The sequence below is a fragment of the Lepisosteus platostomus genome, chromosome 28, assembly GCF_059453375.1.
Source record: "Lepisosteus platostomus isolate fLepPlt1 chromosome 28, fLepPlt1.hap1, whole genome shotgun sequence".
Lineage (NCBI taxonomy): Eukaryota > Metazoa > Chordata > Actinopteri > Semionotiformes > Lepisosteidae > Lepisosteus > Lepisosteus platostomus.
Window position 1 is genome coordinate 2,279,492 of NC_142638.1, and position 27,964 is coordinate 2,307,455.

Sequence of the window (27,964 nt, forward strand, 5' to 3'; positions counted from 1 at the left end):
GTTTTCATAGTATCCATCCATAATCTAACAGCTTTATCCAATACAGGGTCTTGGGGGAGACAGAGGTTGCTTGTCAGGACCACAGGTGTAGGGAGGGGGGACACCAGTCCATCACATGGCACATGCAGACACACACACTCACAACAGGGCCTGTTTTTCTTGAAGCCAATTACCCAACTTAATGCATAAAAACCGAAGACATGATCATTGATTATAGAAAGCAACTACCAGCTACAGAACCACCATTCGTGGAAGAGCCAGCAGTGATTGTTCTCCCCTAAGAAAACTGCTCTTTCAATTACTTTATTCTGTAGAACTTTCATTGAGTCTGCCCTAATATTCACTGGAGATTCACCTGGTTTGGTATCCTTAATCTACACACAATGAAAACAGGCTGAGCAGGATTGTGAAGGCAGCCAGCAAAATTGTTAATGCACTACTGCTACTGCTGTCAGACGTTTACATCAAACAAACAGGCCGGTGTATTCATTGACAGTCACGGTCTTTGACTTTCAGGTCTTGGGGTCCTGGATTTGTTTTTAGCCCAAGAAACATTACATTTTGAGTTTGCATGTTCTGCCTGCATCCTGCTGGCGATTGTTAGTGTGTCTAAATTATCCCTGTGTACTTGTGTGTGCACTCTGGGATAGACTGGCATCTCATCCAGGGAATAGTCCTACCTTGTGCCCTATACTTCCAGCCTGTGCCCCACATCCTTAAGGATACAATAGATGTTATTCATAGTACAATAACAAACAAAACAGGAGTAGCATCCGCTGGAAAATTATGTAGCAACCATATGCAAAAAGAAGGTGGCAAAACTGAACAAAGTAATTACAAACCAGTAAGTGCTACATATATTATATACTAGGTTATTAAACTATAAATCAGAATAAGAGCATTACTTCTATTGCAGTAAAACTATCGCATCGTCCAGGTGGGGCTACACATTGGTGGGGTCCCTGTACCTGTAAAAATCATGGACAGCCCAGAAAAGCGCTATATACAGTAAGTATAAAGATGTTATAGTCGTAAATACAAGCATATTAGAACATATGCCTACTAGATTTTCAGAAGGCTTTAGATAAGGTCCCACATAAAAGATACTCAAATTGCAACACGTAGGCTTTCAGTGGTAATGCATAGTAAAATAAAAATAAATAACTTGATGCTCCAAGAGATGTACTCTAGTTTGTAACAACCTTTAAGATCTGAGCCTCTCAAGAGTACTCCAGATACAGCTTTATCCATAGCATAGACTTAATTTGTCATGGCTGGAAAGCCAAGCGTAGTTTTAACTCAAGATGACAGATTTCCGATTGTCCTCCGAGTTTATTTCCACTCAGCGGGGATTGGAGGTTCAGTCTTTAAAAGTCTTCAGTGTCTCTTTTCCTCGGGGAAATTATATATATATATCTCGACATAATTTTACCATAAATGTTATTTTAAATTTTTTTTATCGTTTTATTGTTGCTTCAACGTGAATCGTGCTGGTTAGAGCAGGCTCAAGGCGCCAACTGCCGTTGCGCAACTCGACTCGCGACACCATTGGTCGGGCAGTTATTTGGTTTCGTGTCAGTTGGGTGGCTATAAAACGGAATTACAGTCCTTTCCGACCTTTAAACATTGAAAGACACTCGAATATGATTTAATTCGTTCTTCGACTATATTTTAGAGTTGCCTAAAGTGTATTGACCGGCCTCGGCTGCCTCTCTGCCGTGCCCTGGAGTTGCGCAGTCGGTATTTCGCGGCCTGGGGCGTCCGTCACCTTCTGCGCTGTGATCGCGATTTCCAAAAATATATGTATATATACACACAAGAGGGAGCTGAATTTGGCGAGAGTTAACAATGGAGGTGAGTAGATGGACTCTGTTGAAATAAAGTTAATTATGACGTCTGCGGTAAGTTTGACGTTTGCCGCATTTTTTGATTCCGATTAAATCGGTTATTTAACGTTTTCAGCGGAAAAATAAATCGTAGAGTTGTATGGTGGATGGTGTAAACAATAACTATCTTATTGTGGTTTAGTGGCGAAGTATTTGAGGTGTTTACTATAAACAAATAACTGCAGTGATACAATGTACATAGTACACTGTTGAGTGTGTGCCCTGTTATTTGTTTCTAATTTCCGTTTGGTGTCATCCCGTTAGTTTTAGGTGTACGTTTTTTTTTTCCTCTGTCGCACTGTTGGCAATAGTTCGTCATCGTTGTAGGAAAACTTTTAAAATGTTACTTTGTGAAGTTGCGTCTTAACGTCGTGTACGGTCTTCGTTTTCGCTGTCACAAGCCACGGGGCCGTTGCTCGTACCGGTTTATGCGTCTTTTTTAACGTGCAAGGAGCGGCTTGGATTATTAAACTGCTCAAGAATAGTTTACATGTCCGGCTCAAGTTAAAGGAATGACGGCAACACAGTAGCACTGCTCGAAAAGGAGTCACTTCAAAAAAATAAATGGCAGTTCAGAGCTGCAGCAGTTGACTTTTTTACTTTGAGACGCACTGTCCAGCAGAGGAGCAGCTCATTTTATTCCGAAATCACCAGAATCACCACGATTGAGCACAGGTGGAGGGTGATTAGCTTGTTGTGTGATGTGGGATGCAATTGGTGACACCAGAGCTAATATGCAATTGGTGCTGGGTCCGTGCACCAGCTCCTGTATCCAGCTCGTTTTTCTAGGCTTTGATTTGAAATTACTTTTCAGAATGTTTGCGCCAAAGTTTTTCACTTGGAGGTTATGTACTATAATGTGTAAATAAAGGTAAGGTCAAATAAATTCTGATTTATTGTGTTTTGATTTCAGACTGTCAGGCCACAAAATGTGTTATTTTGGAAAGGGTGTGTCAACTTCCTATAGGCATTGTGCTGTTGCTGGGTGCCATGGTAGCACAGTGGTTAGCATTAATGCCTTCCAGCACTGGGGTCCTGGGTTGAATTCCTGGGGTGATATGTGTGTGGTGTTTGTATATCCTCTCTCCATTGATTTCTGCTGTGTGCTCCGGTTTTCTCCCACTGTCCACGACATACTGTACTGGTAGGTTAATTGACTTCTGGGAAAACTGACCGTGGTGTGAGCGTGTGTGTTTGTGCCCTGCTTTGTGCACTTTGCATGCTGTTACTAAGTCATATATAACAGCAATTGATATGCTGTTACAAGTGATCCAGACAGGGGGTAACACTGTTCTTTCACAGGCTGTAGCTGATGTTTTGCTGTCTGAGGGCTATACTGGACAAACTACACCGTGGACAGCACCTGAGGATACATACAAACCACTTGAATACGGCCAGGGCTATGCTGGCAACAGGTATACAATTTGTCTAAATGATCTGTATGGAAACAATTATAATCCTGCTTTACTGAAGTTAACTAAAATATCAAGGTCTTAGAATACATCTCACATTCTTAGATTTTTTCATGAATAAGATTTTTTCTTGTGGAACCAAATTTATTAATTTCTGATCACCATAATGGGGAGAATTGTGCCACAGGCTTTCTGTACAGTTTTGTTTTTTATTAACATTTGGAATATATTCATTCAGTTTAATTAAAACTGGATCAATACAAATTACTTTAAAATACATATTATTATATCCTTTGGGAATCTCATATGACAGTCATATAATAATCAAATGACAAATGTTACTGAAAGCTGTATTCTTTCAATTAATTCTGACATTTTAAAATTAACTCTTGCATGTGTTGTGTGTTTTAGAACATCCCCCATTCATGTATGCTGTTCAGTTAATATGGATAAAATGATTCAGAATCTGTAATTTTGTGATCCGGATTATTTAATTTGAATAATTTTGACATTACTTTCAGATGACATTGTGACATTACTTTTTATACAGATTACAAATATTCATGGTTACAAAATCTGTGTATTATGGTTTATTAAATCAAAACAAAAGATCCAATAATGTCCAAAGAATAATAGTATCCTACTATACAGGATTGTTGCTGTTTTCCTGAAGTTTATTTTTAAATGTAAAGTGTTTCTGAATTATCATCCCTTTCACAGATATTTTGCAGAGGAAAACTGTTGTGGGACTGATGCAGATCTTTATGGATTGGTGTCAAACATTTTACAAGAGTCAGATAAGATGGATGCATGTTTTGGAGAGGAGTAAGTACTTGTGGTGCTGGAGATTGAATTATTAATCTGGTGATTGAATATCAGGTTTTTAACATTTCTTCTGTATCTCTGTAGGTCACCAGCCACCAGTGTAAGACAGATTTGGTCTTCAAATTCAAAGAAGGACATTTTCCAGCAAGACATACATGCTGAATCTAAAATGCACTTGAATTCATCCTATTTACAAAGTTCTGGATATGAAGAATTACAACCAAAAACTGAGCTGCATCGGCAAATAAATGTGTGTGGTTTTACAGATCAGTGGCTTCCTCCCTCAAGCAGTGGAGAAACTACACTTTCTTCTCAGGTGACTTCTCATAAAATGCAGTCACCAGTTTTGTTAAATACCCTTTTCTCAAAAAACAAAGCTCCAATTGTGCGGAGGGACTCTGACCCAGACAAGTTGAACATGGATCCTTATTCTGAATATTCAAGCTGCTGTAACTCAGTAACCAACAAAAGCAAGCGGATTGACATGCAAGAAGCGAATAAAATAGCTGTTAATGTGCAGACGGTGCCTGTTGGTGAACATGATTTTTATAGAAATGAGTTCCAGCGTCAACAAACTGGACAGAGATGGTATAAAGACAAAGTATCAAACAGCCAGAGTTATAAATATTACAAAATTCCTGCACCCAACAATCAAAAAATGCAGTACAGGAAAGAACTGAATGGGGAATGTGGAGAGCACGTTGATGCTCTCAGTACGGTTGAGGTGCAGACACAACATAGTTGTGGCTCAAGGGATTGTCTGGATTTGAACACTGAGTACTTCAGTCACGGGGATACTTTTTTTGGTTCTCTTCGTACATTCTTCTCTTTCCAGAATATACACGTACAGCCAAACTGTCAGAGCGAGCAGCCCTATTACAAGTTTACAAGCCAGAGTCAGATGGGTGTAAATGTAGAAGGGCTGAGAAGGGGAACAGGAGACGAGGGATTGGAATTACAGTCCACTAAGAGCAGAAAACATAAAAGTCTTCCCAGCTATGGAGTTTCCTTTCAGCACAGTGGTGCTTGCAGGGACGCTGAGCAGGATATGAATAGCCAGCATGAGGGAGAAATGAAACAAAACATTCTGAATCGTAACCTTGATGTTATGGAAGGTGTACATAGATTCCAAAGGCTACTCAGTGGAAGCAGACATACCTGTATGATTCACCCAGGAAAAACACCCCAAGAATTTTTCTTCCCAAATTTGTATGCAGTGGGTGAGAATAGGCAAAATAAGCCCTGCTCGAATCTTAACTCAAAAATGTCTTCCTCACAATCCACTGTTCCTCATGGTAGCTCTGTTTCTCTTTTTGATCATCATAATGTGCTACCAGACAATGAGTTCAATCAGTTTTACCCCACTGCTAATGGCAAGAATGGGGATATTCCTTTACCTGGCAGAACTCCAACTTTTACATTCAATGGATTGAAGAAGAAGTGGTGTGGTCCTTTAGGCCAGCTCCATCTTCATTTTGTGGAATGTTATGAACAGCAGAGATTGCTAGAAAAAGAGAGAAAAAAGGTAAACATTGTATAAATTGTTTCTTTTATTATATACCTGTATGATATCAACAAATCCATATAACCAAACTAAATTGGTGGGAAACATAAATCAAAAACATTAAAGAATGAACTTTAAAGTGCCATTGATATTCTCCTTTTTTAGCAGAATACTGACTTATTTGTTCTAACTGGTCAGTACATCTTTTTTTGTAGAAAAGATGGACTTTAGTTCATTGAGTCTCCTTCAAAAGACATAACACAAATGATTTATTGACAGGAATTAAGGTTTAGTTGTATGTTTATTCTGCTTCACCCTTGTGAGCTTTAGTGATAAAGTTTCACTCACTGTGGAGCTTTTAGAATTTATGAATCTAGCCACCTTACATTCTCTCCTTGATGTCCATGAGCAGTAGATTACTTGGTAAATTTGTTATTTGTGTTTTTTAAGCATGCTGATTCATAAAATGTCACTATGGAATATATATTTGTCAATTAAAAAATACTCAAAAGTTATGATAAAATTGTTCTTTGTGTTTCTTCTTCCTTTTTTTTAACAGACTGAAAACGTTCTTGCTGGGAGCTATCCAGGGATGAGAATCTCAGCTGTTAACAGCAGCTCCTTTCCAAATCATCTCCCTAATACTTTACACATCCATAATCTTATTGTGGACCTGTTGAATGAGATAACAGAGGTTTGTTCTGTGTAACACCCTTAAGTGTTTTTTATTTCATGAGGAATAACAACTTCCAAGAAACAGATACTTTGGGAATGTTGATTGAGTATTTTTCTTTTAACCTTGTCTTTCACCAAAGAGAAGATTGCAATGGAATATAAGTTATAAAAATGAGACTTTAACCTTTAATCACTTAATTTACAACATTGATTCAACCAATAATTGAGTTTGTTTTTTGTTTTTCATAAGGTTATAGGCCTTTTAAGAAAAATGGAGCATCTTATTGGTGTCCCTTTGCATGCTAATATCAATGCTGCACTTGAAGAACATCTTGAAGTTATTGATGAGGCACAGCAAAGGATGGAATTAATTCACTCATCAAATCAGCAGCTGAAGGGACCTCCAAGATTCCGAGAAGATAACGGTATTAAAGACTCCAGTGACATTTAATGTGGGAAAATAGTCTAAGATCTAATTTGTGTAATATATATCTATCATTACAGTTATATGAATTGGAAGTCTAAATGGGATAGTTTAGGTATTGACCTTTCAGTTTCCTAAGTTTATTTTTTTTAAACTGCAGTTTATACATGTTTGTTAATCCTGTTATTTTGACATCATCTGGAAACTTTTCAGGTTTACTAACTATACCAAAATCATTTCAAACATATCCAAGTTAGTCCCAGGAACACAGAATCCATAGAGAAATATGAACCAGATGACAAAAATGGAAACTTAGGCCATGTGCATTGAAAGAGCTGGGTGAGAGGAAGCAGCCTAGCCGTGTTATCAAATATGATACTATTTGCTCTTTCAAGAATCACCTGGACAAGATCCAGTGTCAGCTATAAATGAAACAAGCCTGAGAAAATCTTTGACTTTTCTGTTTTATTATTCTTATATAAAAATGTATGTGTTTTGTTTTTCCTCTTTTAGATATATTGCTTCTGGCTGCAGCAGTGAAGAACATGGGTTTGGCTACAAGAAAGTCCCGCACAGCTCTTTGGTCTGCACTGCAAATGACGCTGATGAAGATTTGAAGCACCAGTAAAGGAGAGGTACAGAATGAAGGTGTCCTGCAGGGACTTGCAAACCCCAGAGAGGACGACCATAACAGCACTGTCTTATTGTCTAATTCTGAAAACCTTGGAACATAATCATGCATATTTAGATCACAAACTCTAAATTGGATCACGTTTTCAAATAAAAAAATAAATGTGTGAGCTCTCATGTTTCAGTCCTTGCAGTTTTGGAACATGACATTGTGGTTTCATCTTTACATGACTCAAAAGTTGAGTTCTATTTGCTGTGCCAGTAGGGCATTACTATTTAAAAATCCCTAACTTTTGAATAATTCAAGACAGAAAGTTTTGTGTTCTATTTAAGTTGCAAAGATAATATATTAAAAATATAAAAATATTCATTTTTAAAATGTTACAAAGTGATATGTAGCATTGTTGAGTGATTTTCTATAAAAATACAAACTTTGGTATGGTTTTGTATATGCATTTTGGTATATGTTTTGTGTCAACCAAACAACATGATAAGAAGTGTAAACTTAAATCTGAAACATAAGAATTCTGATGCAAACCAAGAATTTAACCCAGTATGGAAATTTATATTTTTAAAGTTAAAATTTTGATGTGATCAGTAGCCATAGTCTTTGTTAAATATGTAAATAAATTAGGTTGTTGATTATGTTGGATTTTGTGTCCTGGTCTTATTTAATGACTATCCAGAAACAAATGAAATCTGTAAAATGAAAAAAAAAAACGTACATGGTACTTGGATTAGGTCCCTAAATACAGTAGCAGACAGAACATTCTCAACTGTAGTGTAATACCTATTTGAAAATATAAATATTAACATTATTAACATAAAAAGAAAATAACATTAATTTGAAACTAAATTGACTTCCATATGAATAGGGTTACTTGTGCTTGCGGGGTAATTTTGGCCCAAAACTGCTACATTCATTCATAAAGTTTACAGATCATCAAAGGTATGATTACCTCTGGAGACAAAATATAAGGTGATAATGATGCCACGGTAAGTTAAACCATAGGTAAAACAATGTAATGATTGATCATGTGCTGTTTTATTAACAGGACTCTACCATTGCCAAATAAACAGAGTAATTTTCAAAGAAAACTTCTATTGCACATCTACATTGTTTCTTGCTGCCTTTATTGAACATAAAACTGTCACAACACAGGAAGCAAATATGTTTGCATTGGAATTAAACCCTTGAAAATCAGTCTGTTAAATTCATTACGTAAAAGAACATTCTAATTTGCTGTTGAGGACTGGCTATTTTATATCTCTTCTTCTTCATAACTTATAATTCATGAAACCTGGTAAATCTGGACATTTGCAAATTATCTGTGATGTCTTACATGTGGAAACCTTTGCAACAGAGGTAGTAGAGTTGAGGAATTGTGTATATTTTGATGGAAGTGCAGATCAGACTTCTTAAATTCAAAAAGACAGAGACAGTGAAAGACCAAGGATGTGTTTTTTTTTCCAAAAACCATATAAACATTTAAAAGCAAAAATGCCCCTCAGGGTCAATAGTCTAGTCTATTTAAATTGTTAGCATTCACTAGGGATGTCTGCAATTCAGTGATTTTCTATATGTATAACTGAGGTTTACAGAGACTTTAATTGTCCTAGAATTCCTTAAATCAAATAAACCTTAAACTAACTTTGTCAAACCTACAACCCTTGTTACTAGCTACTGATAGTAAAAAACTTGACACCTCTCCCTCTATTTTCATTACAAAAATGTTAGATTTAGATAATATGCTAAGTAAAATACTTTATACATTTTTTACTAAAAATATAAAATGGCATTATAATGGATGTTTTACAATAAATTAATGTCTGATGTGCAGCTATTTCTTCATTCGTGAACCTTTAAATTGATTTTGTCCTTGGTTAGTGCTTAAATGATGACTATAATAATACTTAAGCTATTATATGAACAGACCAAAAGCTTCCCAGTACTTACATCTTTATTTTAAAAAAGTTTAAACCAAAACCTTATGTGTCCAATTTAATATATTGTTGCAAAATCATGAGGTGTTTCCTATCAATTACAGCAGTAAACGTACACTTCGCTTCTGTAAAAATGCAATATTTCTGAACAAAAAACTCTTCTCTTCCAGGTGGGATAAATCTTTCTTTGGGTGTATGAAATTCTTTTTCAGTCAAATTTTGGCATAGTGAATAAAAAAAGCTTGCAGAAATTATCTAAAGTATTTACAATACAACACAAATGTGTTGTAATTACAGCAGCTGATTTGGAGACCTTGCAGATATTCAGTAGCCAGAAGATATGCAGGTGATATCTGTGATTTGAATATTTCAGCCAATCATTTATTTGAGCCTGGACATCAAACATCCCAACTTTATATAGCAATCTACTGAGAGAAACCATGGAAAATGTAACAGTATTTGATCTGAGGGTATTCTAAAACCTATCCTTTTTAACAATTTAAAGAAATCAACTGAAAACTTAGCATGACTTGATGACATAAATATTGATCACTTTCGAGACCTAAAAGTACTAATTCAGACGTGCATTATTCCTTACCCATAGACTGACTGAAATGTAAGCAAAATAAAGCAGCATTATTTTCAACTTATTCCACTTTATCACCTGTATTAACTCCCCTGTGTTGTCTTTGACCTGTTCAGTTCTCCCCAGTTCACCTGAGCTTTTAAAAACTAACTTTCTGGGAAAAAACTCTTTTCCATTTCACTACCAATCATTTGAGTTTTCAAAGTGGTGAGGAAAAACAACCTTCCCTTATCTAAATATTCAACATACAAATCACAATGTTTTTTATTGCAAAACCACTTTAACCAAATGCACAGAGAGCCTTTTCAGGTTTCCAACTAATTTCTTTTATGGGGTCACTGGCTGTCCTAAATAAATATCTGTTGGCATGTTTTAAGGCTTTTGTGTATTTCTGCTTTTTTTCCTAATAGATTTCAAACAATCAAAGTTTTTTTTTTTGCTTACTACTAACTCCAATGGGAAAATGAAAACAGGCGAAAAAGCCTAAGCTCTGAAGGCAAATGCAATTGGTCAGGATTGTTTTTTTTTGGTTGAATGAAACACAAATCCAAGGAGTTAAAAGCTCAGCTGCGTCCTGACAGAAAATGTGCCGTTGTATTCAGGATCAAATCCAAAAGCCAGATTCTTATCTCTTCCGTTCTCCTTTCTGTGTCCGCTTCTTTTCCTTCTCCTTCCTCTCCTGCTTGGCAAGTTTATCCTTCTCCCTCTGCACCTTGTCCTGCTCTCTCTTCTTCTGGGAGTCTTCCCGGGCTTTTTCCCTCTCCTGCTTCTTTGCATTCATTACGTCTACCAGGTTGGTGTTCTTAAACAGGGCTGAATCTCTTGTTAAGGAATACTTACTCTTCCTCTGCCAGGTCATCTGTCTTTAACTGCAGTATTATCACAGCAGTCTGTGCCCAATGAAGACATCGTCAACTTACTGGACTAGTCATTGAAACTAGTGGCTTGCAGTATCTTCTGCATTTGGCTTCTTGTACATCTATGCAAGAGACATGAAAGTCTCTCTGGGTTGTCTTTCAAATGAAAGCCTTTTGACACTTGAGCCACAGAGTTTCCTAACCTCATTTCCCTACGTACATCCTAATCATTCCCTTCAGAGGCACTGCTCCTGAAATCAATACTGCGGTAAATCCGCGTGAAGACTTTCAAAGACACGAAAGCTGAAAAGGATACATTTGTTGCTGTCAAAAGTGGAAGCTGCTCCAGTCTCCTCCTCTTCTGCAGCTTCAGTGGTAGTGTTAAAGAAACTAATGGAAGGATTTCGTACATTCTGACGCATTTTCCATTTTAAAGTACAGATCCAACCTCTTACTTTATTTTAAGTGGTGAAAATGAACATTTCACAGCCTAAGACATGAAATGGAAGAATGTACTTCGTTAACTCAAAGCGTGAGACAGACTTAGAACCATAAAGCAGAGTTTTAAATGAACTATGGTTTCATTCTTCAGGTTTAACATTGCTGGATTTGAAATGATTGACCTGGGAAGACTTCACTACACAAATACTGGAAATTACAATATAATAATCATCAGATTTATTCTGACGAAATAAAAAAATCATCTAACAAATGGCAGTCTTGATGTGTTGATAGACACACTTGGACTGTACACAGCTGTCAGATGGGAGGGGTGAAACACCAACCAGAAGACACAAGGATGAGCACTTAGCACAGAGAACAAGAGGCACTTTCTTTATCGAAAGCGTTGTGAAAGTATGAAAGAAACTCATGATGTTGAAGCTGGTACCTTGTTTCCCCTAAAATATCAGCTGGATGAAATCTTGGGATCAATTAACTATTAACTCGATGGGCTGAATGGCCTCATCTCGTTTGTAACCTCTCGTGCTCTAGATTCTTTCCAAAAGGGACAAGACTGAACACTTCACTTTTCAGTTCTAAGCTGCAAGTCTGTATCATTTTGCTCCACTGTAAGAGCTCTGATCAAGAGCCCAATCTGAACACAGCTCCTGCAGAGGCTCCTGTCTTTGCACCTTTGTTTTCAGATCCTATTGGAATGCAAGTTGGGAAACACATGAAGACAAAGCTGATAAGCTCTGGATTTACAGGCCAGCATAGAAAAATGCTATCATGTGGGGCTAAAGGATATTCCTCATCGTCTGTGACGTTGCTGTACTGGGCGAGAAGAGCCTGCTTCCTTTTCTTCTCCTCTTCCGACACCTCTCTCTGCTTGACCACGATCTGTGCCTGTTTCTCAATCATGTCGGCAATCGCTTGCAGCTCTGCAGACAAGGCATGGATGATTAAAACTGACCTGTAACACATACCCTCCAGTGGCAGCCTGGGACTGCAGTTGTGCCCCATGGCTTAAGCAGTGCCTGACTCCATCGGGTGATTGACAGCTCCACTAGCATGAAATGCAAAAGTACGTAAAGCTGGATGTATTCTGCATTTCCCTTCTATTTTCTTGATTATTACAGTCCCCAATATAAATGTATACAATGATTTAGTTTTAATGAGTTAGAGCAGCATTTTATGGATCTTGCTCTGGGTTACATAATTAAACTAATTTAGACATTCCTTCCATGTGGTTCATGTATATCTTGCAGGCAATGCACCTGCAAATCACAAGTACAGTAACACCAACTTAATATTTTATGGGGCAAAAAACAGTATTAAGTACTAGATAGCTTGATGGAAAAAAAGATAAGTCTGCAACCCTTTGCATTTTTCAATTTGGTTTTTGCTTATGCTACTATTCACAATTAAAAATGAGAATTTAATAAAAGGGTACGGAGACAGAATTTGAAGGACATTATGCTGATGAGCAGTGGAATAGGTGCCCTATCAGCAGACAGAACTTCACACTAGGAGTGCTAAGCAATTACTATTACCTTGCCTAACCAATTAATCTTTAATTTCTAATTTCTGGGGGTGAGAGGTGTTATTTTGTTTCTTTTTGTTGGCTCCTGAAGCCAGAACTGTAGAAACAGATTCGGTAAATATTTAAAGACGTGCACATGCAAATAATTAAACTTTTTAGAATGCAAAGCTCTCATATGACACCTGAAGAAGGCTCCACATCAAACATTGCGTTTCTTTTCTTTACCGTTCAGCATGGAAATACCCTCTACCTGTTCCTTTGCAGCCTATGCATGCTGAGGCAGCTCCCTACTCGAATGTCTTCAAAGCCGTCATAAGACAGTTTTCGGCTAAAAGCACATTAGTACTGTTTTACAAACAGAACAAGGTGGAATTGTCCAGGAGCAACAGAGAAAAAGGGACACTGCCTGAATGAACTGATTCATAAACATTTCAGATCTTGTCGAGAGAAAAAAGGTATTCAATGACTCTGGCACAGTACACTGGAATGACCAATACCATCTGAAGATTTGTTCTCGGCTGCTGACAGCGCGCTGCTCTCTGTCCAGTGTTTAACGATTTCTCGGCACACGTTTTCTAACGCATCTTCTTCCTACAGAAAGGGAATAACTGGACATTAATAAAGAAATGCATTATACAACATATTCCCATTTCAGGAAAGAAATTCAAGAATTTCATGCGATTCACTTAACAGAAATAAAGATTTAATATCCAATTGAAGAGCACAAATAACTCCCTTCTTCTCAATGCTCTAACATGATTTGTGCTAGAACTCTTTATAGAGCGGATAAGAATAAACAACTAGTTCTTTTTTACCTTTCAACTTGTAATTAACCTATTCTAGTTCATTAGTAACATAGACTCAAACCCAAAGCAAAATAAAAACGTGACCCCCCAAAGACTAGTTTTGTATCAGAAAGATCCTACATAACGGACGCTGCTAGTTTGTACACTAACATCACTCCATAGGTATGGGTGTTCAGATAGTCTAACTATAGCACAGATCGCAGAACTGACTCAGTAATAGGCAGAGGAGGAATGCAGCTTGTTTTTATCTAAATATAGATAGCAAGGCCTAACACATAAATCAATGATAGCATCGAACGAAATGTGACTGAGCCAAGACCTTTAATGACCTGAACTGTTTAACACCAACACTGGACTGTTTCAGGCCGTGAAAACACGTCTCGTCCACAACTTGTCTGATGACACGGCAATAACAAATATACTCTGGGATATTCATAAACCATCTTGCTCAGCACGTCAACGGGTTGCTGCTGCCACAGGTGGAGCCTACAGTTCCGTTTGTGAAAACGAGACACGATTTTCTATTGTAGTCCTCTTTCACTCAACAGGGAGTGCAGTCAACATAAATTGAAGCGTGCGTACAATCGATATCAGCTCTGCACAGCTCAACTGAAGGCAAATTTGAGTATGCCAAATGTGAATTCCGTTTAACGTGCGCAACCACGAAGCAATAAAAGAAGCATGGCAATTTCTTCAGCGGCTCTCGGAGCAGAAGTTGCGATTGTATGGTTGAAAAAAAAATCAAACCCTAGATTTAGTACAAATGACCTCATTTATCTTGGGCAAGATATTATTTAAATAAGTAAAAAAAGATGAACTACTTGCCACATAAAAGATAAAACCCTAACCCTCACCGAGAGTGTCAGGAGCTAAGGAATGCAACCCATGCCGCGACCAAGTCGAGACACCCGGGCAAGAGCTCACCAGAAACGCGGAGAGAATGCCCCGGAGAGCATCCATCTTCTCCTCTTCGCTCTCTTCTTCCTGCAGCACCCCGAGGATGTACACGCCATAAACATCGCGATCCACTTCTAACGCGTCCAACCGACTCCCCAGCCAGCTCTCGAACTCCCCGGCAGCTCCTCGGGGCGCAGCCATCTTGGCTCTGCGGGGTCCTGGGACACTGCTCGGGCAGCCCTTACGCATTGCCTGAATAATTTCCGGGGAAGAGCACAACCGGAGGACCGCTCTAAAAGAAACCTTCGCCAAGCCGAAAGTAAGTACCATACACGTTTTACGTGCAGACCCGTTTTGTTGCTTCCCATCCGCTGCCATGGAAATAGGGAAAAAAAAACAGCGAACTGTTTGTTAAACCTTCCGTCGTGAACTTATTTGCAGCTCTCCAGACTGAGCTAACGCTGCTGGGCTTTCATTAAAATGTGTTCTGATTTACAGATTTTCCCAAATACATTCTTTTGGACATGAATCACTTCTGTTTCATGTTGCATCCTATGTGGCGAGGAGCAATGCATTACCAAGGACAAATATGAACATCTTTCCCCTGCAGATTTGCATGGGATTTGTTGAAAGGACTCGCATGAAATCCTGTGAGTTCCGAGTACAGTACTGGTACAGACTTTTTCGAAAGTTTCTTCTGTAGCGTCGTGATTTGTACCGAACTCGTTCAAGTGTCCCTTCTTAAATAATTGTGTTTATTTTCGTCCTCGTGTCCTGTCATCTGGTGGAGGACGTGACAGCGAAGCTACAAGTGACACCACACTCTTGTGGCTCGAAGCTGTTGTGTTAAAAATAAACAAGGGGTTTATACGGTAGTTCACCTTGCCGTTCTCACAGGTGAAAAACCGGTACTGTTTATTTGAAATAACAATTGCTGCAAACAGAAATCCTCTCTCTATACACAGCCGCATAATCGATATCCACACATTAGTACCTTAATTGCATACTGTATGTGTGCCGAAAAGTGTGTTGTGTGTCAGGGATACTATCACATGTCGTGTGGATTAGCGACGTGGTTTGAGACTTTCGCGTTTACATAATCGGATCACGGCTGAGTAAACTGCTTTGGTAGGAAGGTAGCGCCGTTCAGGTGTATTAACAACAGAACTAAATAAAAAAAAGTATTTTGCCCAACTAAAACAACAATGCAGTTTTAAATGAAAGCACTTGCAATAAACCCTCTTTATCCCGCAGGGCGCAGGAGTTTAGAGTTGGTCTGTACGCGCACCTCCTAGAGGAAATGGAATAAATTATTCCTCCTTCAGCATGGAATAAACCTATTGCTTGTTCCTTTGCCTCCTAGAGGAAATACTACGTCACTGTATTATTCATATTTTATAAAGCCTGGTCTAAACGATTGGACTGGCGTTTTAACGCCTTTAAAAATGAACAACGTATATATGTGTATTTTAAAGAAATTAAAATAAAATAACAGATATTCATGTAAAATAAAAGACGCGGAACAGTAACGTGAACATTTGGAGACATAATACTGCTTCAGAAGCACTTCAAGTAAACTGTTCATAAACTGTAACATACGTACATATTTTACCATCTTTTTGTATCTCTATTGTCCTTTAAAATTGCGTATTTCACAAATAGATTAGCCAGGGCCAACTGATTCACCCTGGAAATGAGCTTTGAGAAAACACGTATTTGAGAAAATAGGGTACTTATAGTTACAGATGCAAGTATGGACTTCTTATCTCTGAGACAGTTATTTACATCTTGATTCAATGTAATAATACTTTACTACAGATATTATCTTCATAGATAAGTATATATATATTGCTTTGTGGTAGTATTGCAGTTGCCCATTTGCCTTGATTCTGTAATGAATGTTAAAATGGGATGTAAATATGAGCATACAGATGTAACTGTGAACACTATGGAACTGTAAAGTGATCCCAAGACCTTCAGCTTATCGAGTGTTAATTAGAAAAAATAAATAACAGAAAAAGTCTTACACACTAAAATGTATTTAATATTTTATGGACTCTTGGACTCTGCATATGTTGCCTTTTATCTGATTTTGTAAGTCTGCACACAAGTATGTTTTTAATACCAGAAGTCCCAGTTCTGATCCTGTGTAATAAAAGATTTCCTGTTTTCTATTCTTGTGTCTAAAAGACTGTCTATACAACAGCTTGAAATGCTGCATTTCTGGCTCATCAAAGATCCTGCAGGAGCACATTTGTTCATTTTTTAAAATAAAATAGGTATTTTTTTCCAGTGCATTCATTAAAAATTTACTCAACATTTAATTTCCTTCCACTTCCGTATGTTCTTGGTAATCATGCAGCTCGAAGTGAAATCGCAATAAATTAATCAAAAGTTTTTCAGGCTTCAATGGCCCTAAATGTGTTTCCTGCGTGTGACCTTGGGTCTTGGGTCGTGGCTGAGCTTGAAGGAGTCTGCCGAGAATGCTTGCTCGGTGCCTTTCAGGGTATTACACACCTGAATCAAGTTCCTAAAGCGGCTGTGTTTCCTGCCGTGGTCTGGCTTGTGTCTGTACCCTGTCTGTCTATCTGTGCAGGATGTTCCTGGTGGGGCTGACCGGAGGGATTGCCTCAGGGAAGAGCACTGTGTCCTCAGCCCTAAAGGAGCTCGGCTGCCCGGTCATTGACGCTGATGTGGTGGCCAGACAAGGTACTTTGGAAACACAGCCCTCACTGGGGATGTAACTTTGGTTTCAGTGATCTGAGTCACAGGTTATGCGTACTCACAAAAACTTTTTTTGGTGATGCTATTTGAGCTACAAATCACCGTGTATCTTTCTTTCACTAATCATCTTTCCCTAATTGGATTCTTTTCAACTCCTTTGCTCCCTTACCTATCCAACCCCTCTCTACCACAGAGACTGCAGGCCTGTCTGCTGGTATTAAAGCACTGGAGCCCATAGGACCTCCCCTGTGCTCGTTAGACTCTGTAGTCACTTCTGAGCACTCACTCTCTTTCTTTCCTACAGGAGTTTAGGCAGACTAGTTCCACTTTACCTCCTGCCTGCTGTTGTACACCAGCTAATCTAATCCATGGGCGTGGCCAGTTACACAGAGCCCATCTGATTTGCTCTTTTCCTCATGTGGAATCTCACTCACACTGAATGCCAATGATCTAATTAAGCCAGGTGTGTCTCATTTACACTCAGTTGGTTTTCAAACAAAGCAACCTATTTCATACTTATATTAGCATAAAAAGCATAGTCTTAAGCCACAGATCATCCTATTGCTTTAGTACATTCTATCAAATCACAGATACAATTTTATTTAGTTTAGCTTTCCACTGTCTTCTTAAATCAAGCCATAGAGGTTAGTCAAGTGGACCAGTGAGCACATGTTAACAAGTTCTATCCCACACCAAAGACCCACTGTGGTAATTTTCAATGTTTTTCTCTCCTGACAATTTTATGCCACAGAGGCTGAGGTCAGTGGACTGTCAGTACCAGCGGACCTGTTTCACAGTCTGTTGCTTTACTCTTCAAATAAGTCACTAAGGCTTACTCTTGCAGTATTTTTAGTGTTATTAACAGTGTACTGAAAACAGCTGTATTGTTAACTGAGGTATAACATTAAATAAATCTCAAAGTTGTTATAAATAATAGAAGACACTAGTCTTCTTTGACACTTTGAACACATTGCTCATAATGTGCAGATATTTTAACTCCAGACTTTTCATGCTGTCCAATTTTTATTGCTTATTTTACCAAGGCTGCTAAAGAGTTTCAGGATAATACCCTGTCCCTACTAAACACTGAATGCTGAAGTTCACTATTTTCTAGAGGGGAACACAGCAGCCATTCTTTTAGTGCCACTTAATCAGCATGCACCATCATTTTTTTCCTGATAATGTGAATGACAGCAGGGTCTCGACATTCTTGAGGGTTCTAAACAGAGATCCGTTACAAAGAGCCAAATTCTCATATAACGAAGTCCATCCCTTTAACTTTCCATAAATGTACTCTGTTATGTAGTGTGTATGGTTAAAAGACATAAGTGACCGTCCCTTACATGATAATTAAAGTATTAGTGCATTGGCTTAAGGTTAATTTCAATACCATTGATCAACTAAAACGAACAGCAGTAATCACGTAAACTTATAGTAATTACTTCAAATAATAATAATAATGGCTTACAGTTATATAGCGCTTTTGTGGACACTCCACTCAAAGCGCTTTACAGGTAATGGGGACTCCCCTTCACCACCACCAGTGTGCAGCCCCACCTGGATGATGCGACGGCAGCCATAGTGCGCCAGTACTCTCCCCACGCACCAGCTCTCTGTGGGGAGGAGAGCAGAGTAATGAAGAACAGGCATCCCTTCTATGCATCCAGTCTGCACTGTCAATACAACACAGAAACAGGAGCATGCTGAGATGCAGGTGTTGGGAAGTGGGTACATATTGTAGGCAGTAGACTGGGAGAGTCTCACTCAGTAGCTTGATTCAACTCACAATACTAGTCTGTTTCACAGCCTTCATCTGAGTTTCATCCCACTCTGCTCTTTCATTAAAGAACCCATTGGACAGATCGAATCATGACTGATCAAGTTTGTGAATGTTAAATGTGCAGCTGTCGGGACCCTACTGTACTCTCTTGGATAAGGGGCAGTGTGTTATGTGCAGTGTGTCTTGTGAGATGTTGTGCCATCGTCTTACTGGTGTCCTTTCGGCACTAGTGGTGGAGCTCCACAGCCCAGCCTACCAGAGGATAGTGCAGCACTTTGGCTCTGAGATCCTGCTGGAGAATGGGGAGATCGACCGTGAAAAACTGGGTCACATAATCTTCTCCAACCCAGAGAAACGCAGGCTGCTCAACTCCCTCACCCACCCTGAGATCCAGAAGGTCATGCTGAAACAGATTGTGGGGTATTTCCTGAGAGGTGAGAGCTCTTCCTGCTGCTTTAACATCTGAAAACATTACTGCCTTCACCTGGCTTGAAATCAAGTCCTCACATTCCTGGTGTAATACCCTTTGAGAATGCCTGCTCTCCAGCCCTCATCCCTGCGGTCACTGGCCACGTCAGTACATGGTCTGAAACTGAAGCCATATGGACAAAAAGTGGTAGATTATCAAAACCACCTGCTGCCAATTTAATCATCATGCTACCTCGGCCCTGTTAGACGCTCACTCATCGAGTTCATTCCTCTCAAGTCTCAGGGTTTGTATTCCATAGTGTTGGATCTCCCAGCTCTGAATGTTCTGTTTTCGGATATTTTCCTCCTGGTGCTTTTGACCTGATTGTTGCCTTATGTGCTCTGAACACAGCTTGGACAAGCTGCTCTTTAGGACTTTCAAGAAATGACTGAATGAGCTACTTTGATCCATTCATTACTTGTAACCAAGCAACCAAGATTTGAGGAATTGTCTTCTCTCATGTAAAACTTTTTTGTGTGTTTATGTTAAAGCATCAAATGCAGGGACATCGAGTCTGGAATTTGCCCAAATGCTTAAAATTACAGTTACCAGAATTAAATACGAATCTGATCCACATTGTCAATTCTTATACTTCAAGCTCAGTACTTGTTTGAGATGCCCCTGAGACATCAATTCAGTTACATTTCACTCACACGCACAACTTTTTTTTTTGCATAGTTTACGACTGTACTGTTCATTATTGATTGTCTTTGCAACGTGAAAGGTAGCAGTTGCTTGTTGCTCAATGCTGTTCATTGCATATACAAGAATAAAATGAAAGTTTCACAAATGTAGCAGCATGGTGTGTCATGTATAGTATAATTTCTTTCACGGTGCAGGAAACAGTGTTTGTAGACAGAAAATCAGTATTTAGAACAAACATGTACTCAGGGATTGCAGTCATGAAAAAACAGTTTAGCATTGAGCATCCGGAGATCACAATGCTAGATGTGAGGTAGGGATGAAACCTAATCTGTAAGGTTCTAAATGTGCCTTTAGTTTGTAAAGGTACTTAAAAATAAGTTTTTCTATTGTGCTCCTTTTTAACTGAAGAAGAACAAAGTAGCAACTTGAGATGATGCATTATGGGGAAAAAAAGCTGATCTGTAGAATTCAAGTTGTAGTTGCCTCCTTGTTTCTTTACGAGGTCACCTTTTGTGTTTTAAGTGTTCTTTTATTTGGTGTATATTGGTGTTTGAGTTGAATGTTTTGACATGTAATGAATGCTGTACCAAACAGAGAATACCCCTAAATTCTCTTACAGTAATTATATGCTTATTGCCAGAGTTTAATTGGCCACAATAATGGAGTTGTCAGTTCTTGAGTAGGCACCAGCCTTGCACGTTCGCAAAGGCATGCAGAGCGTGGAAGTGTATCCCACCGCCTGACTTCCCTTCCTCTCTGCCAGGGTACCGCTATGTCATCCTGGATGTGCCCCTGCTCTTTGAGATGCGCCGGCTCACCCGCTTCCTGAAGCACACGGTGGTGGTGTACTGGTGGGTAGCCCGCAGCTCTCGCCAGGCACTGGGCAGAGCTGGTGTAGCAGCAAGTCTGTCTGCGTTTGAGTTGTGATCCTCGTGTGTTTCTTCACAAACCCCTGGTCTGCTGAGCTGTCCTTCTGCCTGTGAATGTGGATACTGGGATTTAGGAATGGTTGAATATCGTTAGATTAGATTAGTAAAAGCATTTTCATTATGTTGTGGTGACATACTGATGCGATGACACAGGACAGGACACAGGAGTAGAGAAGGTCTTCAGTTTTATTCGCTGCAACTTTCACCCTTTTAAGCTTCACTTGGAGTGATGGCTACCCAGCAAACTCCTCCAAACCTGACGTTTTTAGAATGTCTTAGAGCTACCGCAGCACAATAGCTACATAAAGCTATAGTAGAATAGTATTATTAATAATAATAATAATAATAATAATAATAATAATAATAATAATAATAATAATATTATTAGCAGTAGTAGAATAATAGTACTACACATATTATTAATATCAATACTGTATAATTTAATAGACATTTTCTGCTGCTTACATGAATTACTTTTTAACCTGAATACTGTGAATGCTGTATTTTTTCAGGTAGTTAAAGTGACAAGTCCCATATTTCGTAATCTTGCAGCTTCTCAGGCTTGACCTTTTCAGGCACGTATGAGCTGACACACAGTTAATAGTCCACCTCTGACATCTTTCCTTCCACAGTGACCCGGCCACCCAGTTGTCTCGGCTGATGCAGAGGGACAGGCTCACACAGGAGCAGGCCGAGATGCGCATCGCCTCCCAGATGCCTCTGAACGAGAAGCGGGGACTGGCCAGTCACGTGGTGGATAACTCAGGTAGCCGGGAGGACACCCACAGGCAGGTTCTGCGGCTGCACGCTCAGCTGGAGGACTCCATGGACTTCCTGTTGGTCAGGGCCCTTGCGATTGCCACGGCGACCGGTATTGGGGGCCTCCTCTTGTTCAGCCTGAAGCAGCTCCTCTCTTAACAAAGGAGCTGGATGGGATTGTGGGTAAAAGGCTTTTCATCACGGTTCTGTGTCAACACCGGTTATGAACTGTAGTGGGAAAGAAACAATGCAAGTTTAATTGCACCTACTGTCATTTTTTTAATCTCTTATTATAGTTTTAATATTTTAATGACAGTTTGCAGATTTCAATTCTTGATCTGCTTTTTTTAATCTGTACTGGACAGTTTTGTATAGAATTCTACAAAGGCTACATTTCACACGTTTCTGTGAAGTATAGATACTCTTTTAAGGACACCAGGACGAAAAGACTGGCCAACGTATTGGAAAAACCTCCATATAATTCAGTTGATGTGTTTTATGTCTGTCAGAGCTTCAAAGCAATGCAGAAGTTTTGAGGGACCCGTCTGAATTTGATTAAACTGTGAATCATTTCCAACTTCAGCCATGGGGAAAAGGAATTTTAGGTTTTTGCATGCTATGAGAAAAGTTAGACTAATACTGTAAAAAAGCTGAAGTTTTTCTTTAATGCACAGGGGCACTTTCTAAATGCACTGTCAGGTTCTAGCTAAAAATATATGCAGCAGAAAATGATGTCAAAAGATGTTGCACAGACTGATCTGGTTGGTATCTTTACAAACCAGTCTCAGTCCAGTTATTTAATTATTGGCTTAACCTGTTCAATTTAAGATCTTTTCAATGTTCTTTAGATGATAAATACCTGCTGGATTCCAGCCCTCCTGTACTGAAGTGGTACACCCGTGGTAAAGTGGTTCAGTTGGACATTGTGTTTTATCCTCTATGTTGTTTTATCTGTAGTGATTTAAAATCTCCATTAGAGGTCAGCATTGCCATTTGGGTTGATGTTTTATGTTGCTCTTACTGTCACAAATGTTTTGGAAATTGGACTATTCTATTTTTAACACTTTCCTTCTTTTTATGAATAAATATTTTGGAATTCTCAATATCTTGTTGAATGTCTCTGTCTGGTCAGTGTTGACAGTATATTTCTAGGCAGTATCATGATATTCCAAAGCACCAGTTTGGTGGTTCCTCAAAGCACCACAATACCTTTCAGTCTGGGAAAGGGACTACAAACTGGACACTTCGAGACAGGATATGTTTGGAAACATTGCCTCAAAGGAGACTTACTTATTTTTTCTAAACTAATACCGTTTGTTTGATGTGACGTAATTTTCTTAAAACATATCATACTTGATACTGGCTGTACATATTCCAGATCTGTAAAAAAACCAGGAAAAACAGAGAGGCTTTTTGTGTCTGTTAGTTGGCTAGCATGGTGAATTCACCTCAAAGCCTGGTTTTTAGAAGTGAAGATCAAATAGCAGCTGGATTATTTAAAGCGCAGCTAAAAAAGACTTACAAATATCTGTTTTAAACCTATATTCTTACAAGAGAACTCATAAATATGTTCATTACTGTCCCAGACTGCATTAACCAATTTGGTTTGTTCAGTTAATGAGAGTCAAAGGCTGTTAGGTTTCCTTCTCTCAATTAAGCTCTGCAAATATCTGAAAGGTTATCTTATTTCAGGAAATGAAAGTGATTTTAAAACACTGGTAATTATAAACACTTAAAATATTTTTTAATCATCTCAGAATATAGTCAACCAGATAACTTTCCAGACCCACTAATCTTTTGTATAAAGACACACTACTTGTTTACAATCTTAAGTTAAATTCTGTTTTGAGTTTCCACTTGCCTCTACTATCCTGTGTTTTATTGTTGATTCTGAAAAAGTACAACTGTACACAGTTGGCTTTGTCCTGCCTTTGAGCGTTTCTATTCTTGAATCATCTCCTTTTTATTTGTTCAGGACTAAAGAGATTCAGTTCTTTAACCCCATCAGTGTAGGTCATTCCTTCAGATACATGTTCTGTTCTGTTGAATGGATTTCAGAGCAACAGTTTTATTTTGTAACACTTAAACACACAGTATTTGAATAAGGTCTTACTAATTACTTACAGTGAAGAATTATAACTTCATCTGGTTTCAGTTGTATACTTTAAACTATATATCATATATTGTATAGAGCTGTATAATGATGTGCGAGACTTATACTTTAATTCAGCTTCAAGGGAAATCAGCAAAAAGCAGAACAAAGAAAAGGATTATTTTTCTTCTTAGAAACAGACTTTTAATTCCACTTGAAGACAACATTAAAAACTTGTGCTGAGCTGTCCTTGTCGCAGCTTGCAGTTTTTAATTTGAGTTACTTTCTTATTTCGTTTGTGCAATCCAGAGTGGGTCATTCCTAACTTTTGGGACTATGACCGATGTAGACAAAAGTCTTTCACGCACTGTTGTACTGAACCACTTTATAGCCTAACACATTCACCACCAACACATGAGAAAAGCGTAAGAAGATGAAAAACCTGCTCAGGCTCCAGGACAGAAGAGGTGTACAGTGTGCGAGTGAATACTCGAGTTTGAAGTGTTTAGTGCCCTTTATAATCTCCGGCCCTCGTGTGTTTCTTCCTGTTCAGTGGGTAGCATTCACTATGAAATGGGCAGGTGCATCCAAGTGAGTGCTATGTTTGCAAAGCAGGGAAAGCAATCAGGGACTTTGTACTGCATGAGGACCCCTTATAACAGAGTGTTTCAAGCTGGATGCTGTCATTGGAGGCATAAAAATGTAAAAATCTGAAAGCATATTTTACACAGACAAGAGCAGAGCACAAAGCAATTGAATGTTATGTAATTAGAGAAAGACAAGAATTGTGTAATTATTTGGAGCTACTGAATTCTACTTGTTTTCACATCTAAGCGCTGTGTCGCCCGACAGTGAGTGCGCGCTAGGCTGGAGCCTCTAATGTGGTCTGTTTCCTTTCACCAGCAAGCAAGGTTAAGAAAACGGGGATTACCATCGGCACGGATCGTTGACCATCGTTGGTACTTTCTTGTAGGGTTAGAATAAAAATCTGAAAACAATAATCCATTTTTCAACACTAGGATACCAGTCCAGCACACCTTGTTTTGGCAATATCTCATCTCTGGGTTAAATTCATTTTCTCACAAGGCAAGCAATCGGAGAAATGAATGAATTATTTATCAGAAGTATTAAAGAATTCTGAAATTTAAACCTATGCCGCATAATGTAATATATATGATATTTAAATTGATTTATATGAAATAGTTTCCTGTCATTCTTGATAACACAGTTAACAGTATCTTAGAAGATGGGTTATAAGATATTTTCTAATTAAAATGTACTGCTGAATGTACTAAAAATTATTCTTATGACTAAGGCATCAGAAGTCTCAGTGTGGGGCAGAGTAATTATCTAGTTACCCTCAAACAAGTTCAGGAGTTGCAATAATGCACTCAGGTGGAGACACTGAGACAGAACTGTATTGTAGACAAAATCCAAGGATCAGCCCTCCAACAAATACAAATGTATTGTCCTTTACTAGCAATAGACAAATAATTACCTAGTGCCAACATTTCAGCCTTGAACTGACTTAACTGACTTAAAAAACACCATTATCTTTGTACAAATGTGAAAAAAAAGTATTTGATTAAGTTGTATTGTTAGGTCACTTGTAGCCAGATCTGTCAGTTTCTTTATCTGAATCGTATTTGAACTGTTGTCTTAATCATGCTTTGTCCATTTAACTCCTCAATGTCCAGCAAATCAAATAGAGTCAATAGGGTTAATGACAGTATGTACAGCATATTTATGATTTATGTGATATTTGTTCTGCTAATCAACAAGTAATCAATTGGAAATGCCTGATGAAAGCTTACACGTTTTGTTTTTCCCCAATCAAAGTTTGCATACCGTGGTATATTGCTTTTATAAGTGAGTTCTCCTGTCTCCTGGAGGAAGACAAGCATGTTTTGTTATCAAATTGCGTGTCTGAAGTTCCAGATGAGCAATTATACAATGAGAAATCCCCTTTCTGCACATTAAACTGGATGAAACATGATAGAATCTGGCATTTGTGCTTCTGAGGGGGCATTTGGAATAATGACAAGCAAACAAAAGTGTCAAAACAGACACTAATGATGAACTTGCAAAAAAACAAGAAAAAATGCTGGCAAACTGTTTTTCATCTCCAGGTGTCCTTGAGCACAGACATGCACAGTACATGAAATGGATTCCCAGAGGGCCAGAGGTGAAACTCAAAATTGAACACGATCCCTGGATGACCCCCTCATGACCTCTGTGGCCGCTGAGTAGCTAAAAAGCCAACAGCCTGGATCCTGCACCCAGAAGACCATCCCTCCATCCGTTATAAAAAGCCGCTTATTCTTGTAAAGGGTCATGGTAACCTGCAGCCTACCCCAGAAGCACACAGAGAAAAATACAGACTTCACCTTGGGCAGGACAGTAGTTCATTGCACTGTACACATGCACTGAAGCACACATGGATGATTTAGAAACCAGGCCAATTAACCTAGATACCAAGTCTTTGGAAAGTGGGAGAAAACCAGAGCAGCCCCCCCCCCAAAAAAAGCACCCCTGTCCAGAAGCAAACCTTAGAGCTATAAGAACTAACACTCATGTACAAGGAACCCACAAATTAAATAAAACACTACTAATGCAGTATCTTTGCTTTAAGTCTTTGGTGTCAGAAGTGTGTCCTTTTTCCTGGAGTCAGGAGCTGCCAGTACACATTAGGAAACATGTACATTGGTCAGCTGTTACTTGAATAGTTGTGCTGAGTGCCTTACTTGACTAATTTGTAAAGGAGCTCCTTCATTTCGGTGGAATACTGTTTCACACTTGTGTAGGCGTGTTAGAGATAGAGTTAGCACAGTAATGAAGTGTGAAGTTGTGCTTTAGCTGCAGGACATGGTGCAGAGCTCTAGTCAGAGTTATCTCTGGGAGGTATACAGTAGCTGCCTTCTGGTACAGCAGTCGAGTTGAGTTCCAGAATTCAAAATGTCATTGCTGTTCCTTGTGAGATAGGAAACATCAGCTCTTCAGAATAAATATGTAATTGATTATCCTTCTTGTAAACTTTTTAAAAGGAAACAAACCAGGTGATTCATAAAATATAAATATGAAGCACAGGGATGTATGCTTTATGGGCAGCACAGGACACAGTATTTAGCATTGTTGCCGCACAGTGCTGAGGCCCTGGGTTCAATTCTGGACCTGCTGGACTATCTGCATGAAGTTTGTTTGGGTTTCTTCGGGGTGCTTTCTTACCACAGTGCAAAGACATACTGGAAGGAAAATTGAACATAGTGTGAGTGGTGTTTACCTGTATTTGTGTGTGCATTGTGATGGATTGATAGGGTCAGTCTCGTCCAGGGTGAGTCCATTGCTTGCTGGGATAAGCTCCAGCAACCCCATGACCCCGAATTGGAAGAAGTGGTTTTAAAATGTTCAGAAACCAGGACAAAACAATACAGGATTTTTTTCCCTTTTTTATAAAAGAAAAACTGTCTCACCATTTTTTCTCAAAATTCTGCACCAAATGCAATTATTCAATTTGGCTGTCACATCCAGAGAGGAGAATGGTTATTTTTGTGTTGAGTTATTTAGCTGTTAATTTGTGTTCTTATTCCTGGAGAAGTACATGCTGCTTACTGATTTTGATACCTGTACAAAATGTGCGATTTGTCAGACTTCCAGAGGGTGGGATAAGGTATGGGGCTTCAAAGATGGTGCATCATTTATTTACAAGAGACTTCAGCTGTACAAGATAACTAAAGCAACACAATGCTGTTAGGTTTTATTGGGCTGAATGATCTCCATGTGTGACAATGATGCAATTTTTCAGAATTACATTGTAAGCCCTTCGTAACATTTCCATTTTCTTCTGCAATAACCTTTGTCACTTCCACACAATCAGCTCCAGCAAGGCTTAAAAACTATTTATGTACACAGCAGGTGTTGTAGGTTTTACAGGACTAACATCTAATGTATGGCAATGTAATGTTTCTAACCTCTATCTGTCACAGTGACAGGTAAATAGAATACATAGTACCATCATTGAGAAAATGGAAAAAATAAAGCTCACCTCAAGATTCTCAGCACACAACTTTATATTAGGAGCACATGGAATTAGTGTGAAAGGGGGGTTTTATACATTTTTATTAAAGATTTAATTAAAC

The 27,964-nt window shown here is 38.7% G+C and overlaps 3 protein-coding genes across 3 annotated transcripts; 2 read left to right on the top strand and 1 right to left on the bottom strand.

The window, feature by feature from the left end:
* The first annotated feature begins 256 nt into the window (after positions 1-256).
* Positions 257-8,008, top strand: meioc (meiosis specific with coiled-coil domain). Its single transcript, XM_088623113.1, has 7 exons — positions 257-1,854; positions 3,189-3,301; positions 4,019-4,123; positions 4,208-5,648; positions 6,187-6,321; positions 6,553-6,727; positions 7,240-8,008. Exons 1-7 carry the CDS (start codon positions 1,849-1,851, stop codon positions 7,341-7,343), a joined length of 2,079 nt encoding a protein of 692 aa, XP_088479239.1. The 5' UTR covers positions 257-1,848; the 3' UTR covers positions 7,344-8,008.
* A 465-nt stretch (positions 8,009-8,473) lies between these two features.
* Positions 8,474-14,679, bottom strand: ccdc43 (coiled-coil domain containing 43). Its single transcript, XM_088623121.1, has 5 exons — positions 14,458-14,679; positions 13,225-13,318; positions 11,993-12,125; positions 11,060-11,115; positions 8,474-10,699 (listed from the first exon to the last, which is right to left on the bottom strand). The coding sequence occupies exons 1-5, from the start codon at positions 14,677-14,679 to the stop codon at positions 10,512-10,514; spliced, it is 693 nt and encodes a 230-aa protein (XP_088479247.1). The 3' UTR covers positions 8,474-10,511.
* dcakd (dephospho-CoA kinase domain containing) lies at positions 14,612-22,839 on the top strand. Its single transcript, XM_088623122.1, has 5 exons — positions 14,612-14,749; positions 17,027-17,139; positions 19,165-19,368; positions 20,812-20,899; positions 21,610-22,839. The coding sequence occupies exons 2-5, from the start codon at positions 17,028-17,030 to the stop codon at positions 21,893-21,895; spliced, it is 690 nt and encodes a 229-aa protein (XP_088479248.1). The 5' UTR covers positions 14,612-14,749; position 17,027; the 3' UTR covers positions 21,896-22,839.
* Positions 22,840-27,964: the final 5,125 nt, after the last annotated feature.

Excerpts from the sequence above, each read along its gene's own strand:
- ccdc43 (XM_088623121.1), bottom strand. The coding sequence starts at position 14,679 with ATGCGTAAGGGCTGCCCGAGCAGTGTCCCAGGACCCCGCAGAGCCAAG. Across the intron at positions 13,319-14,457 it reads GCATTCTCTCCGCGTTTCTG|GAAGAAGATGCGTTAGAAAA; the intron begins GTGAGCTCTTGC and ends CCCTTTCTGTAG. Across the intron at positions 11,116-11,992 it reads AACGTCACAGACGATGAGGA|TGAAGCTGCAGAAGAGGAGG; the intron begins ATATCCTTTAGC and ends TAACACTACCAC.
- dcakd (XM_088623122.1), top strand. The coding sequence starts at position 17,028 with ATGTTCCTGGTGGGGCTGACCGGAGGGATTGCCTCAGGGAAGAGCACT. Across the intron at positions 17,140-19,164 it reads TGATGTGGTGGCCAGACAAG|TGGTGGAGCTCCACAGCCCA; the intron begins GTACTTTGGAAA and ends TTTCGGCACTAG. Across the intron at positions 19,369-20,811 it reads TGTGGGGTATTTCCTGAGAG|GGTACCGCTATGTCATCCTG; the intron begins GTGAGAGCTCTT and ends CCTCTCTGCCAG.
- meioc (XM_088623113.1), top strand. Across the intron at positions 3,302-4,018 it reads CAGGGCTATGCTGGCAACAG|ATATTTTGCAGAGGAAAACT; the intron begins GTATACAATTTG and ends TCCCTTTCACAG. Across the intron at positions 6,728-7,239 it reads AAGATTCCGAGAAGATAACG|ATATATTGCTTCTGGCTGCA; the intron begins GTATTAAAGACT and ends TTCCTCTTTTAG.